This window comes from Puccinia triticina, chromosome 14A (genome assembly GCF_026914185.1).
Source record: "Puccinia triticina chromosome 14A, complete sequence".
Taxonomy (NCBI): Eukaryota; Fungi; Basidiomycota; class Pucciniomycetes; order Pucciniales; family Pucciniaceae; genus Puccinia; species Puccinia triticina.
In genome coordinates this window covers 2,813,153-2,829,148 of record NC_070571.1, presented here as the reverse complement: position 1 = coordinate 2,829,148, position 15,996 = coordinate 2,813,153, and the positions used below count along the sequence as shown (strand labels likewise).

Sequence of the window (15,996 nt, the reverse complement as noted above, 5' to 3'; positions counted from 1 at the left end):
ATCTCCACTGGGGTGTAATTACAAAAATCAAAGGAAGCTAGCTCTAGGTATGAATTGAATATTCTTGGTGGTGCATTTGTGGCAAGTTCAGCAATTCTTATCCTTTCCTGTACCTTCTGTGTGTGCAATTCAATCAATCTATGGGTGATTTGGTCTTTCAAACCATACTGTGCAGTTTTGGTGAGGAATTCATTCTTGGTCTTTGTATAATAAGTTTCCCAAAGTTCATGAGATCAACTTCTAGTTTCATGCCACTGCCTGGGAACTGGTAATTCTGGTAGGCCAAAGAAAGATTGGAGAAATTCCAATGTGCACCTCTGGCTGCAAATTCAATGGGCCACTGCACTACACTAACGTTATTGGACAATAACTGTTAGTGTAGCCATTTTATTGACTCCCAAATTCATGTTATTTGTTATCTGAGATACAAGTATCCATACTAACAATAACAGGAAATAACAGCAATAACAACAATAACGGGTCTTTTATTGCTACTAACAGGATACAATAACAGTTATTGCTGTTATCCATCACTATTTCCTGGGCAAGTTCCTGTATTATTAGCAACACAAAAAACGAGATAACAGAAAATGTTGTTATTGTTAGCTGGTTTTGGCTCAAATACACTACACTAACAAATAACATTAGTGTATTGGCCCACTGTTAGGCTCTGGCTTTTTGATTGCACGCTCAGATGGCACATTCTGCATGGATTATTGGCTTGACCAGGATTGGTTGTGCTGGTAATTTTGGCTGCCATTGGTGAGTTGTCCAGGAATGCAAGTGGGACAATCATATACATCACCTCCTGTTTCATACCAGCGTCATATGCAATGCCACCTGCATTGGCCAATGCACTAAGTGCAAATGATAGAATGTCAGATGCTGATGTCCTTCCTGAGACTCCTTCACATATAATAATTTATTTCTGCTACAATTGGCTCCCCAATCTGCAAAGCTGACACAACATTAGATGTGGCAACAAAATGAAAATTATACTACATATTGGTCATTTATGGAGGCAGGCCCCCTAAAGTGAAGTAGTATGAAACATGCTTGTTCCATTGTTTTGACTGTTTCCCTGAGGTGTAATCAGAATAGAGGGTTATGGGAACATGGCGAATGACCCTGTGGTCTGCCCTATCTCTCCAATCATTGGGAACTGGGATTGGTTCAGACATTGTTGGGGCTCCATATTCTGTCAATAAGGATAGTTGCAAAGGAGGTTTTTAGTTAAAATGAACATCCAAATGATACATGATATTTGAACGGGGCTTACCCCATATCACATTGCCACACTTGAACATCAACAACTCCCCATCAATATGACGGATTTCCTGGTATGTCTTGTGAAATCTTCTAACCGGTATGTTGAGTAAATCTTGGTCATGGTAGCCAATGTTTGGGCGTATGTAGCAATGGAATTTCCCTTGTTCATCTGGATATGTGAATTTGGGCCTAATACACTTGGCATATAAATCATTTTCTACCTCAGTCACTTTCTGGTAGAAAAAAATTGGCATCAAAATGTAACTATCAGGTGATCCAATCAAAGTTATGGGCTCAAAAATATAGTAGTGTTTATTGCCCATTGCAGCCATTTGCACATGGTGTTGTTGGGTGAGTTGTTCACACCATTTCGCGCTTTGGTACAGTGATCTGATGTTCTTACCATTGTCAATTTTAGATATAATTGGCTCAGGGGATTGTGGCACAATTGAGATTAACACCTTAGTGGAACAAGTTTTGATGTTAGACAACTCTAGCGACAACGACGACGACAACTCTCAGCAACACACCTTAGTGGAACAAGTTATGATGTTAGAAAACTCTAGCGACAACAACGACGACAACTCTCAGCAACACACCTTAGTGGAACAAGTTTTGATGTTAGACAACTCTAGCGACAACGACGACAACAACTCTCAGCAACACACCTGCAATTGCGCAGGATGATGTGATTTGGGTTTTGGTTTTGTGGGGTTCTGGTGAAGGACGCGTAAAGAGATAATGTTTAGTCTCTTCTTCACGGGTTAAAAGGATGTAAACGCGTGAATTTAATTTCTTCTAACTAACCTTAGTGGAACAAGTTTTGATGTTAGACAACTCCAGCAACGACGACGACGACAACTCTCAGCAACACACCTGAAAAAAGAAGAAAGAATATAAATATAAACAGTTAGAAGGATTGGGTTTTGTATATTGGTTATGAAATAAGGTGAAATAATATGAAGCTAATGGCCTACCTGCGATTGCGCAGGATGATGTGATTTGGGTTTTGGTTTTGTGGGGTTCGGGTGAAGGACGAGTAAAGAGATAATGTCCTATGTACATTTTGACGATGATCAGAAAAAGGAGAAAGAAAAGAAATGACGGTTTTGTGGTGCCATCTATCAGAAGTCATCAAAATTATCTTGGATGGGGTAATTTTATAATTTTATAATGTTTTATACTTAAGCTTAATGTTATACTTGAGTATATTGAGATGAGTTGAATTTATCTTTAGGATAAAAAGAAAGGTTATATGCCCCAAAATTTCTTGTGGACGTGGATGGGTAAATAATCCGGTAAAATGTGGGTGAGAGCAAATTAAAGGTATTTGGGGCTTGAATTTATAACAAATGCAAGGCCCTTGATGAGGCAGGCACAGCGGAATTGGCGCGGCTGGCTCCACTCCTGCAGCCCACAGCACCCCTGCAAGCAAGTCCGACTCCATTGGACTTGCTTGCCTCCCCTGATATCTTGACCAGACAAAACCAATATCTTGTCCAGATCGCAACCCCGCCTCATCACTGACCAACTGGAAACCGTTTGAACCTGATCACCAACACCAATCAGTGCCCCTCTCCCTCCACCTAAGTAAGTCGCCAAGCAACTCCCCTTGCTTCCTCCAATACCTTTGAAACTGATCACCAACCCCAATCAGCACCCCTTTCCGCCTAAGTGAGTCACCAAACAACCATGCCCCATTGCCATCCTTGTCTCCAAACACCCAAGCAGTATACTGATCACCGTCTCTGATCTCCCCTCACCCCCCCCCCCCCCCCCCCCCTAGCCCAGTACTTGTTAGACAACAGGATTTCTCAGCCCCTCACAGGCAATCATGGCTGGGACCAATTCGAGGGCAGTTACAACCCGTTGGGGACCGACCCGGGGAACCGAATCAACCCCGCCGGCCTTGAAGGCATTTCCCCCAACATGTACAACTTTTCCCGGCAGAAAATCCCCGGTGGCCCCCACGGCCAGACAAGTCTCCCGGTTGTTGGTTGCGTGTGTCTGAGACCCCTGTCAGCAAGTAATGGTATGCACTTTGTTTTGTCTTCATGTTTTGCACTATCAAAATGCACTGACGGTCTTTGCCACCTCAGGATGAGATTGAGGGTGCATCAGCCAATTTTCAAGCCACAAATTTACCCGCAAACTTCTCCGACAACGAGTTGGAGAGACTTGTTGCTGAAACGGTCAAACAAGAAAAAACAGCGCTTGCGGTGCTCATCAAGGTCGGATTGAGTGGGTCCGGCGCGCCCGCCGTGGTCCCCAACCTTTACAAACTCATTTCCAACGTATACGACGGATTTCATCCGGATTTCAAAAGGCTCAGCAATGAAAAAATTCACTCGGTCCTCAATAATGGCGCCAAGTTTTGCTTGTGTTACTTGCAATTCATGGCCAACCTTAACCAAATCAATCATTGCCGCCAATCCACCTTGAGGCAAATATTGTTCTGGGATGACATAGACAAGGACCTAGCCAGACTCCAAAGGAAATCGACGACCTATGGAGTTGCATACGCTCAACTGATATACAGACTTGCCAAAGCCGTCTGGGACGGCAAAAAGACGGTCAAAGATGCAGAACAAGAAGAAGACAAACAACAACCTCCTTCCAAAGAAGAAATTGAGGCGTGCATGGCGGTCATCAATCAAGACCGGGGCAACCAAGAGGTAGATCTTGGACTATCTTAAGTATTACTCTCCTCCCCCTTCCTCTCCCCTGTATGATAAGACATGAGGGAAATATGAATTTACTTTATTGCTATGTATCTACAAGTAAGGGGTGTTGAGGGTAACTTGGTGACAGGAGAGTAAGAGAGATTGACAAAGTGTCAAGCACATGGTCCAAGCACAGTGAGTCAACTTGTAATAATCATTCAGTGAGGAAGGATAACAGTAAGAATAAAAACTAGACTATATACATGTAAAATATAGGCTAAGTTGTGGGTTTATAGGTTAGAAGCATACTACATAGGGAAATGCTAATACACTATCTCAACAAGGGGTACCCCTTCAGGGGCCCCGTGAGCACTGGGAACCCTTTGTGGCTTGCCCGCAAAGATGCAAGCTATCCAATGCCAAACGGGCCGCGGCAAATGCACCCAACCTGAATGGGCAGCCCGTGTGTGAATCTGGCCGGGCAACCCGTTCCAACAAGCAACCCAGGAAAACCCTGCCTACTGGCTGAGCCAACTCCGAAGGAACTTCAAAGTTCCTTTGAAGTTCCTTTGAATGTGCCCTTCTGTCAGCGGTGGGTTACTCCGGGGAAGATGTGAATCCACTCGATGGAAGTTTACTGGGATAATCCAGTGGCTCTGAGTCGTAGATGGGGTTGAATCTGATCCAAAGAGTTTACTCCCAGCCGGTGATAAGTATTTGAGACAGTCAGGCTTGAGTTTCCGGACAGTGATTTGTTGATATGAGGGAAACTGGCTATTTGAAGTAGTGATGTGTTGATGTATCTTCAAATAAAGAGGAATGAATAAAAGATGTTTATTATGTTCTTCTCTTCTGAAAGTCTGGGGAACAATAGAATCCAGCAAGTAAAACTTATAAGCTTCCATCTACAAGTATCACTAGGTATAAGCATAAATCATATGTCAATAACAAGGGAAATGAAAGTGAAACAGATGTGAAACTTGTAAGGAGTGCAGATGGTGTAGTAAAAGCTGATCTGGCAATCTAAGGGGTAGAAGGGTTTTACTTGCCAGCTGACACCTTCAAACCAATCACAGGGCATTCGAAGGCAGCAATCGAAGAAACTTCGAAGTCTAAACACTTTGGAGCCCCTTTGGAATATATTCAAATGTACTTCAAAGATTCCCCTTGGAGGAGAGTCAAAGGAGCTTTCCTCTGAAGGTACTCCAAAGCGCATTCGGAATACATTCAACATCCCACTTCAGAGGGCCTTTGTTTCTGCTGTGGACCAAGGTCCGCGACGTCCCCTGCTACTGACGGGAACTTCAAAGGATCTCCAAATATTATTTGGGCATCCTTTTGAGTTTTGCGTCCGCCGTGTAGTGTTCCAAATTCTCCCGGTCTATTGCAGAGATACTTAGCTGAAAGGCCGGTACCAGAGTGTAATCCTGTAACTCAAGAAGACGACAACTCCGACATAATAGAGATTAGTTAGTACTATTACAATCAAGCAGTACCCATGCCTCCCAAGTTGGATAAATCTGACCAAATTCCCGTGCTTCTTCTACCAGATCCGCCAAACCGGCCCCCAGCAGGGGAGTTTAAGCGTGGAGCAACTTCCTACGCCAAGCCTGGCCGCCGGAGGAGGAGTTCCTGATGCAGACTCACGAAGCCTGCAAGCAGAAGTACCTCCTAGCAGTGGCGGGAGGGAATCTCCAAGGGATGGAAGTCCTACGGAGACAGGCCACAGCGTCTCACCGGAGCTTGGAAGCGTTGATAGGACGCAAAGTGCTTCTGCTTTTGATGGAGGGATGGAATCCATTTTTGATACACCAGACTGGACCGCGTCAGAAGGCGCAACAAACTCCAATTCACCCTTACCACAGACCAGCGAACTATCACCAGAACAACCATGCAGCCGGGAGAGGAGCAGCTAAGAGAAACCCAGCAGGCCCTCCTCGAGGTCACGGGAGGATGAGAGGCCGACAGCATCATTGTTGTCAAGTGTACTCCGAACTGTTTCGTATGTCCAGAACCATCCAGGGGGCGTACCAGAACCTGGACAAGTCCTCCAGAGCTCGTCGTCAAGAGAACTAGGTCCTCTAACCATCAAGGATGCAAAGAAAGTCTTTTTGCTCCTTTTTAACCAGATTGAAGGAATAGTGGATGGTAATAGGGGGTTTCAAAGTAGACCTGCGCGTGCATGCAGGTAGGGAGTCGTCCCAGACATTGATTATATTGATGACCGGGAGGGAGTCCTCCCAGCCACTGATTATATTGATGACCGGGAGGGATCGATTATATTGATGACCGGGAGGGAGTCCTCCCAGCCATTGAGTAGATCAATGAGAGGGAGGGAGTCCTCCAAGCCATCTAGTAGATCAATGACCAGGAGGGAGTCCTCCCAGACATCTAGTAGATTGATGACCGGGAAGGGATCCTCCCATTCACTTGCTGACCCAGGGATTCCTCCCGGAGTCCCGGGGGTGTAGTACCTCCTTGACCGGAGGGATCCCTCCGGTCAAAGAGTTGCACAAGATTTTTGACTGGAGGGACTCCTCCGGTTGAGGAGGTGTACACACCTCTGGGCGGAGGGATTGCTCCGCTTGAGGTAGTATGTACACCTCCCACCTCTTCAAATGCAGAGATCCCTCCGATCCATCTGGCCCACCAAGATGGGTGGGTACCTGTTTTTTTCCTGCCCAAAAACTGAACACCCGCACCCGGCACCCTCTGGCGGGTGCTGAGCGGGTGTTCCGGGTACCTGCTGGCGGGTGCTGGGTATCCAAGTGCCATCCTAGTGGAGAAGACCCAGAGCAGCTTTGGAGGTGAAGCCAAAGCTGTTGGAGAGGTCCAATTTAGAGATTGCCCGTGGGTGGTACCCGGTATCCATGGGCGGGTACCCCCCCCATGGGTGCCGTGTGCGGGTCTAACCCTTGTGCCTACTATGAATATGTTGGGAGGGTATACACACACACTCTCCATGTCCGGCACAGACCGGACATCAAGAATTCACATGCATACATACCCTCTTGATATCCAGCCCAGACCGGGCATTGAGAGGGGATATACACCCTTGATGACGGTCTATGCCATCTTCAAGGGTGGTGTAAACTCTTGATGACCGGCACAGACCGGACCTCTTGATGTCCGGTCTGTGCTGGTCATCAAGACTGTATGCCCTCTTAGTTTCCAGCACAGACTGGACATCAAGAGGGTATACATGCACCCTCTCAATACCCGGCCCAGGTTGGGCATCAAGAGGGTATATACACCCTTGATGACCAGTCTGTGCCGGTCATCAACAGTCTACACTACCCTCAAAGCTGGCATAGACCAGCTAGAGGGTTGAATTGTAGGTGGTACCTGTGATACCCGCCACAGGTACCGCCGGTACCCACCCTACGGGTGCCGGGTCCGAGTCCGGGTATCTAAATATGCCCAAAATGACCTCAGGTACCTGTACCCGCCGCAGGCACCCAGGTCCACTTGGCAATCTCTAGTCCAATTTGGGATCTTCAAGGTTGGAGTTGGCATCTTCAAGATTTAGAGAGGTTGGAAGGGTCCTTTTTCTGCTGAAGGGGTTTCTTTTAACACTTTATCTTTGTCTCTGTGATGTAGATCCTGAAATATGTTATGGTCTTTTCTAGGGAGAGGAAGATGGAGTCTACATTCGCCGGTCCATTTGAGAACACTCCACCATGGGGGAAACTTGGAAGATGCACCTAGCTTCTGCTCACTTGAGTGTGACACCCAGTTGGAGTGCCCACTTAGGTCAGACGGGGGATTCACAAGATAATTCACACCCTTCTTCTGACGGCAGGCCATTTTCCTTCTTGGTGGCCCATGGCTTGTCAGTCTCTACACTGTCTGGAATAGCATAAGGCTGACATGCCCCTTGGATTTAGCCTTTACCTGCTATTGGAGTGACCCAACATAGCTGATTCATTCTACCCAAACCCCCAGACTTCAAAAAAGTTATATGCAGTATAGGGCTGATGAATATCTGACTAGATGTATATACACACTTGGCCATTGTTGATTAGTTAACTAATCAGATGGTGTTTGCTGACTACATGACTGGTTAATGTTTACTAGGCTATGTAGGTGCGCGAACGCTATGAGTGTATTTACATTGTCATACTGACATATGAACAATGTGAACAGCTTGATGTTATTTGTCTTCTACTTTTGAAGGAGCCGGAAGAGGACAAAGCAGCTATTTATTACCAGAAGCGGGCGGAGGGGGTAGTCGATAGATTCCAGGGGGGAGCCGAGGGGGTTGGGGAGGGGCAGAGGGGGACGGGCTGGGCAATGGGAAGGTTCCATCGTTGCGTTGGGGGCGTTGGGGTGGTGGACGGGAACCAGAGGGCGGGTGGGGTAATGGCAAGGTTCCATCGTTGCGTTGAAGGGGTGGTGGACGGGAACCAGAGGGGAAAGGTCGGCGTGGCGCAACGGGGGCAGGGGTGCGCCGAATGGCTGGGGTTGCCGGAATGTCGCCACAGCGACAAGGTTTCAAGTGATTGGCAGTGCATGGTTCCTGGGCCGGCTGCGGGCCAATGTCGACATTGCATTTGTCGCAGCGGAGGAACCAGGCGGGGGGTTTTTCCTTGCAATAGCCTTGGATTTTGGCTGGATGCATATAGCAATGAATCGGCGCCCCACACGTAGGCGGGTCACCCCCGGATTTACGGCCCTGGACCCAATGACCGAGGGCACACGTCGTGCTTACAGCCGATGAGATGGCCACCATGGCCGCCAGGAGCAGGGCGAGAAGGACGGTGCAATGCATGTTTGAGAGGCTGGTGGGGCGAGGTTGATGGATTGACACACGACGGCTCGAACCAAGGACGGCTGACGATTGATGGAGAGGCTGGTGAGGCGCTGTTTGACAGTTCGACTATAGTCGATGGATGTGGGGGATCATTCTGCCCATTTGAACCCGAGGTTTGCGGTAGTTTCGACAATAGGTGAGGGGGGATCTCAGGGGGTCGCGTCTCAAGGGGTCGCGTATGAGGTCGCGTCCATGTCTCAGTACGGCCAGTACGGAACGTGGTGCTTGAGGTTTTTTGCCATTGGGTTTACGTTTCCGAGATTGCTTTCTTTCCATGAGATCGTGTCCATTCTGCGGCAGCTGGAGAGTTGGCCGGGTCCGAGGGGAAGAGTGCAGCATTGCTGATTGGCAGGACTCTGCGCGTTCTCCACTCTTCCCATTCAGGTTCATGTCTCCACGACTGACAGCTCTGGGCTCTACCCTCCTTTGATAGGGGAGCCCTTGTCTCATATAGCCAGAGGCCTGTGTGGATCGAAGGGGAAAAGAAGTCTCGCTAGCAAGCCTGCTACGGGCTTGTTCTCACAAAACCCATACCCCTGAACAATTGGTGGCAGCTAATAAGCAGGCTCTGCATCCTGAGGAATACAACAGAGTCCAAAAGCCACTACGGTAGTACCAACGAAGTGTGTTCTGTGACAAGCCTGAAACAGGCAGAATCTCCTCCATGCCAGAATTGGCTGCTTGGGGAAAAGCCTCCCTGGGCCATGGCCCACTTGGCAACAAGCCTCGGAGGGGAACTACCCTGTTGACACAAGAAGTCCAATGGAGCCCAAGAGCTAGGAGAATTGTATTTGGATTAATGCTGATTAATGATCAAGGAAATAATAAGATACACACAATTGTTGGGGAGAAAATATGTCTGATAGGTAGGCTAGCTGTTACATCTACTAATTCTTCTCTGCGTATTGCAGAAGAAGAGGAAATTGAATGTTTCTGATGAGCATTAAAATGACGGCTTGTTTACAAAGTATTGTATGTTGTCGGGTAGATTTCATGGAGCTTTTGGAAGGCAAGATTGACTTGGATATGGCAGGTTTGAAACCAGCAATGGGAGCTATGGAGGGAGGCGATGAGGGAAGGGTTGGTTGAGCTGAGAGATAGGGTTTGGAAGAAATGGAGCAAGAGCAGGAGAGGATGAAGGAAGGCTTGGGAGGTAAGACGGAGCCATTCTGGGGGCGAGGCTTGGTGGTGGCGTGGCAGAGCAGGGGGCAGTGATTTGATGGAGAAGTCCAGCCGATTGACGGAGTCAGAAAGCTGGAGGGTGGAGGGGAGGAGGGAGCCGAAGAGCTGGTTGGGGGCGATGGATGCGAGGAAGGAGCTGGTTGGACTGGCCAGCTTGTTGAAGAAGATCCTGGCGAGCTTGACGACCGGGACGGCTGCGCGGACGAGCGGGAGGATGTGTGTCTGGGCGCGCGCCGGGCCGGCCAGATGGGCCAGGCGGGCGAGTGTCCGGTCGGCCATCCGTGCCATCCCGTGCCATCGGCTCTGAAGCACGGCCCGGTCCGAGCGGGACATCGAGTCCCTCAATGCTTGCGCCGCATTTCGGGCCCCCTCGTTCATCGCCGCCCACTCCTCCGCCTCGCCCTCGTCCCGCGCCTCGTCATCCTGCGCCCCCTGATCGGGCCGGGCCACACAGTCCACGCGGGGGATGCTGCCGGCGGCATAGTATAGCGCCTTGAATGCTTCGGCCAGCTGGTGGATCAGCGCCACCGTCTGGGCCCGGATCTCCTCTCTCCGGAATCCTCTCAAGTCCGGAGCTTGTGCCACCAGGGAGTGCCGTGCCGACGCGCGGGAAGACGGGCGGTCGAAGACGGTGACGATCTGCTCCACAGTGGCGCCGACCGCCCTGATGGTCCGCAAGCCGGCATCGAGCTCGGCCGAGGCTGGCCGAAAGACCCGGGATCTCGTGTGGAGGGTCGTCTTGGGCAGAAGCAGCTGGCGGGGGAGAAGGCCGAGGGCCCGCGCTAGCTCCGGCAAGAGCTCCGTCTGGAGTCGCTCGATCCCGCTCTCCATCCTGTCGAGTTGCCCCTCGTCGTCCTCATCATCTTCAGGGCTTTGCAGGTCCCGGCCTCCCCCCGCGTCTGCCCGTCGTCGTAGTCCCTCCAGCCGTCGGATCAAACACCCCGCCGTTTCTCTCAGTAAGAGATCTATGGTAACAGAGAAAGAGGAAAAAAAGCTCATTACTGGATGTTTCTCTTCTTTCGACTCCCGAAATGTCTCACCTTGGGCGTCTTGAGGGCGCTGTTGATGATTTGGAGGGCGGTTCTGGTCCATTTATGCAGTTTATGGGCACCAGAGTATCGGTTGCTTGTGTTGGGATGTACATAGTGAGCATGGGCATCGTTTTGTAATCCTGCTGAATGATCCTCAGCCTCTTCACCCCTGTATGTACTTATTTAAATATCTTCTGAGGTTGGTGTTCTTCCCATGCAGTTTCATCGGTGGAGACTCGCGCCGAGCCGCGGGTGGTGCCCAGCCATGGCCCGGCTTCTTCCCACCTCGCTCCGCCAGCTCAGGAGGCCGCCCCTGGCCATCAGGGCCCACTCCAGCCAGCCGGACCGGTTCAACTACATCGCCGACGAGTTCTCGCAGGAGGAGCCCACGACACTCACCCAGGTCATCGCCCAGTTCTCCGACGGGCCGGCCATCAAGCTCTACGACGCCGCCGAGCTCGCCCGCTTCAACCATCCCCCGAGACCGTCGATCTGTCTCGCCAGGGACTTCATCCACGACAGCCTCTACAACCCCAACTACGGGTACTTCTTCAACCAGGTCGAGATCTTCGATCGCGCCGCCGACCCGCTCCAGACCCCCTCGAGCCCCGCGGGACAGGCCAAGCTCGCCGACTGGGCAGAGAGCTTCGAGGACGAGCTGTATGCCGAGTACTTCGACCCCACGTCTGGCCTGCAGCACAACCAGCTCCGTGTCCGTCGCCAGCGCCCCGACGAGCAGCCAACCCAGCAGCAGCAGCAGCACCGACCACCTGACCCGTCCCACGCTCATCAACGCCAGATTTGGCACACGCCAACCGAACTGTTCAAGGTATGTGTAGCCATCGTTTCTCTTTTCATGCACAGTACTGAGCATCGTGCATTCTCTAGCCATGGTACGCTTGGAGTATGGCCAGCTACATCGTCCAAAAACATCTCGAAGAATCGAAGAGGAATCGGCAGCCGCCGAAGGAGCTCAAGATATACGAGATCGGCGCAGGGAACGGCACCTTATGCGTCGGGATACTGGACTACATCAAGGAGCACCATGGGCAGCTGTACGAGCAGACACGATACACGACGATCGAGCTGTCGACCCGTCTAGCGGAGCGACAGCGCGCGAAGATCCGTCTTTCGGGCCACGAGGGACGAGCCCGGGTGGTGAACCGGTCGATCCTGGGTCTGGCCGGCTGTGCAGAGCTCAAGCAGGGTCCGGAGGAGCCCTGCTGGGTGCTCGGGATGGAGGTGCTCGATAACCTCTCGAGAGACGTGGTCAGACGCGACAGAGTCTCCGGCCAGGCCCTCCAGTCCATCGTGATCACCGACCATGATGGCGACTACCACGAACGCTTCATCCCCATCACCCCGCAGAACAATCCCTCCCTCCTGGCATACCTCAAGCTCTTCAACTTGCACCCACTCAATCATCTCCACCACAGTCGCCCGAAAGTACTCCTCGAACGGCTCTTGGCGAAATATCTGCCCTTCAGATCCAACCTCACCAACCACCAGTTCATCCCGACCAACTACCTCATCCTGCTCCAAAACATCTTCGCTCTCTTCCCCAACCACCGGCTCATCCTCTCCGACTTCTCCCATCTCCCGAACACCCTCAACGATCCCCGGGCGAACCGACTGGGCGCGCCGGTCGTCCAGACGCGCTACAACGGCGTCGTGAGTCCTTCGCTCCCCCTGCCTCTTTTCTCGGCATCCAGATTTACTGACTTGCGCGGGTGTGCGCCTTCGTTCGTGGCGGTGCGGATGGGCGTGCCAAAGACGGTTCCGGCGTCGACGTTCCTGGTCCAGCCGGGCATGTTCGACATCTTCTTCCCGACCGACTTCGGCGAGCTCGTCACGCTCTACACCCGTCTCCGCCAGCAACACCAGCCGCGAGAACAAGCAGCGCGCGGAGGGCGCGGTCGGGCAGCAGAGGAGGCGCCGGGAAGGCCCGACGTCCAGGTGGCCGTGCACGCCCAGAACAGCCTCCTCGTCGACCTCCTCTCCCGCCCTGCTATGCACGACAAAATCCTCAAGAAATCCGCAGGCGTCGGCCTCGACCTCGACCGTATCTTCGCCTATTACCAGAACGTCAAGGTCCTCACTGTCACCTAAAACCGGCCTTGGGGTGCGCCGACCGCCCTTACACCCCGGGCTCGTGGCCGTGCCCCGGTGCTTGTGTCTCTCTCTCTTTGGGCCCTGTAAGCAAGCCGTTAAAAAAACTTAGTCTGCTTCGTAGTGACTGTCCATCTTACACAATACAAATAAAGAACATTGCGCGGTGTGCTTTCCTGTAAGCCCGCCGACTCTCTGTCCTTGCAGCCGCTGGGACCGTCGCCTTCCAGATCCACATCTTGCGCCTTGATCAATCAACCCCCGCAAATTAACTCCCCGGCTCCCAAAAGTAGCAGGCGTCGGGGGCACCAGCTTTTGACGTCCGGGTCTGACCGCCAGGAGTTGAAATTGGGCTGGGTGTCTTTTGGGAGTGTCAGAGCCCCAATTTAAAAAGTGATGCAAGTCAGGAAAAGGATTATAACTTCTTACTGGGGGGGTGAGGGGTACCAAACTTTTACAGCATGCAGAAAGCCCTCTGAAGAGCGCAGATGGATCTACATGGCATGAGGAAGGGGGTGTGCCACCGTGGGTCTATTTGGGCAAGTGTCCTACCAAGGAAACCTGCCAAAAGCTTGGCCAGGGTGCCCCAAAGTGCACCCAAATCTCACAGGATGGAGTGAATTACCCTGTCCTGGAATGGGTAGCTTTGAGGCAGTATTGCCGCGGCAGACCTGTTGCGGGTACCTGCAACACGCTGGCAGGTACCCTCCAGCCGTCAGGGGGTGCTCTCCGGGCTTGTGCAGGTGTGGGTGTGGATGTCTGATGTTTTGTGATATTCACAAGAGGGTGGATTCCTCTTGATCACCGGTCTGTACCAGCCATCAAGAGGGCTGCTTCCTCCCAATGACCAATCTACTAGTCATCGGCCAGTGATTATTGCCACAGAGGACCCCATATGCAGTGTGTTTTTTGGGGGCAGCTTGGGACAAGCACAGTAGGGGGATTGGCATCAGGTGAGGTCAAGTCAACAGAAATTCCCATGTGCAACGGGTTTTCCTCTGTGCGCAAAGTAAACCCATTTTTATAAGTATGAGTAACTAGAAGAAATAAATTATGTTAGTATAATAAATGGATATACTCCATGCGCTGCAAAAAACTATTTGTGCACTGCAGAATTCTACTCAACATCCCAGCCACAGTACTGCACAGTAGTGTAAAGCGCTTTGCGCACTGAAAATAAAAAAAGATGAATTTTCAATATTTCTTGCTATGGGCCAGCAGAGGGGGTTGTTCTCCCCCCTCTGTCAATTTCTTAAAATTTTTGTGATGCTCAGTTTGACACAAAACTAAGGTTAAAAAATATATACCAAAAAAGAATATGAGTGTCTGAATAAAGGGCTCCCACTTCTGTGGGGATTTTTAACCTGCCAGAACTCATTGAGCCATGTACACAGCCCCTTGAAAGGAAGCTTTTAGGGGCAGAGTCTCTGGGCTGCAGTGCCAACGGCTGGAATGTGCTGGTCATTGAGAGGACTATGCAGATTCCCCTGATGGCCGGTGTGGTGCTCCATTGGTGTGACAATGCCAAAAGCACATTGCAGAGGTATTGAGACAGCATAGATACAGCTATCATTCATTATAAGAGGAGGAAGTTATATATAATACAAGCAGTGTATGTGTTGATGGGAGGAATGGATTCATTACAGATACAGACAGATGAATGAGGGATAGTGTTAGCACGGACGGAACGGCAGACTAGGATCATGTAGGATGGACGGCGTGATCAGGGATGGAATGGAGGACCATGACTAGGTAGGATGGCAGGGAGGTGGAAGGATGTTATCAATAGAAGAGGTGGAAGGTATTGGGAGCACATGTCTCAACCAGGAATGGAAGGGAGGATGGTGTGGTGTATCAAGTAAGGCAGTGTTGTAAGGGTATATTATCTTTATAAGGGTGGTATATTACTTTATAAGGGTCTAGGATTCAGTAGGATGGGATATGGATGTAAGTATTAATTAGGGAGGAGGAAGAAGGAAGGATGGAGCAAGGTGGGAGGAGAGGCTTTGACCCCCAATATTCTGGATGGAAGAAGGCAACAGCTGGACATGCAGGCATATGGTAGGTTACGGAAGGTTGTTTGGGTCACCTAACAACACATGATATCATGCAGTGCAGCATATGCAGGCAGATAAGGTGTTCAAGGAGCCTGCCTGCAGAATCAATTACATCATTCTTTGGCAGGCAGTGCAACACATGCATATATTGCTGTGCAACTGATATCCCCTCCTGCAGAATCCATTACCTAATTGTTTGGCAGGCAGTGCAACACATGCATATCTTGCTGTGCAACTGATATCCCCTGCAGAAAATAGCCCTCACAAGGAGTTCCCCTGGAGCTAAATTCCCTCACCCTTCAATATATAAGGAGGCCTCTTTCCCCCCTTCATCAGATCTTTTCCCCATCAGCCTACAGAGGTTTGGTCACAGTGGTTAGTTTAGTTACAGTGGTAGTTTAGTGGTATTTTAGTGGTAGTGGTAGTGGTAGTGGTAGTGTTAAGTTTGAGTCAGTAGTAGTAGTAGTAGTCAGGAGCTCTAGTAGTAATTAAAGTGCCTTATCAAGAGATTGTTAAGGAAGAGATTATTACCAACTTCATCAACAACAATTATAACAAGTAGTAGTAGTGTAGTAGCAACCAGGAGCTCTAGTATTGATTAAAGTGCCTTATCAAGAGATTGCTTAAGGAAGAGATCATTACCAACCTTCTCATCAACAACCCAACATCAACAACAATTGTATTTTACATAATTGATCCCACTGGATTACATTATCCCTCCAGCATCAGAAGTTGTAACAGATCTGCAAGAATAGTGATTTGAGGAATCTAGGTCTGATAGAGATTACTATACAAAAGTAAGATCTATCTTGGAATCAGCCACATCTTTATAAATATTGATTACAAGACTCTTAGTTATTTGCATAGTACCA

At 50.2% G+C, this 15,996-nt stretch overlaps 4 protein-coding genes across 4 annotated transcripts; 2 read left to right on the top strand and 2 right to left on the bottom strand.

Annotated features, from left to right (window-relative positions):
* Positions 1–3,103: 3,103 nt before the first annotated feature.
* On the top strand, positions 3,104–3,280 carry PtA15_14A274 (uncharacterized protein; the record flags this gene model as incomplete). The annotated part of the gene is made up of 1 exon (XM_053162973.1): positions 3,104–3,280. The coding sequence occupies one exon, from the start codon at positions 3,104–3,106 to the stop codon at positions 3,278–3,280; it is 177 nt and encodes a 58-aa protein (XP_053026946.1).
* A 4,850-nt stretch (positions 3,281–8,130) lies between these two features.
* Positions 8,131–8,703, bottom strand: PtA15_14A273 (uncharacterized protein; the record flags this gene model as incomplete). The annotated part of the gene is made up of 1 exon (XM_053162972.1): positions 8,131–8,703. The coding sequence occupies one exon, from the start codon at positions 8,701–8,703 to the stop codon at positions 8,131–8,133; it is 573 nt and encodes a 190-aa protein (XP_053026945.1).
* Positions 8,704–9,705: 1,002 nt separating this feature from the next.
* PtA15_14A272 (uncharacterized protein) lies at positions 9,706–11,019 on the bottom strand (the record flags this gene model as incomplete). Its single annotated transcript, XM_053162971.1, has 2 exons — positions 9,706–10,892; positions 10,968–11,019. 2 exons carry the CDS (start codon positions 11,017–11,019, stop codon positions 9,706–9,708), a joined length of 1,239 nt encoding a protein of 412 aa, XP_053026944.1.
* A 204-nt stretch (positions 11,020–11,223) lies between these two features.
* On the top strand, positions 11,224–13,067 carry PtA15_14A271 (uncharacterized protein; the record flags this gene model as incomplete). Its single annotated transcript, XM_053162970.1, has 4 exons — positions 11,224–11,670; positions 11,758–11,787; positions 11,847–12,629; positions 12,732–13,067. The coding sequence occupies 4 exons, from the start codon at positions 11,224–11,226 to the stop codon at positions 13,065–13,067; spliced, it is 1,596 nt and encodes a 531-aa protein (XP_053026943.1).
* Between the last annotated feature and the right edge of the window lie 2,929 nt (positions 13,068–15,996).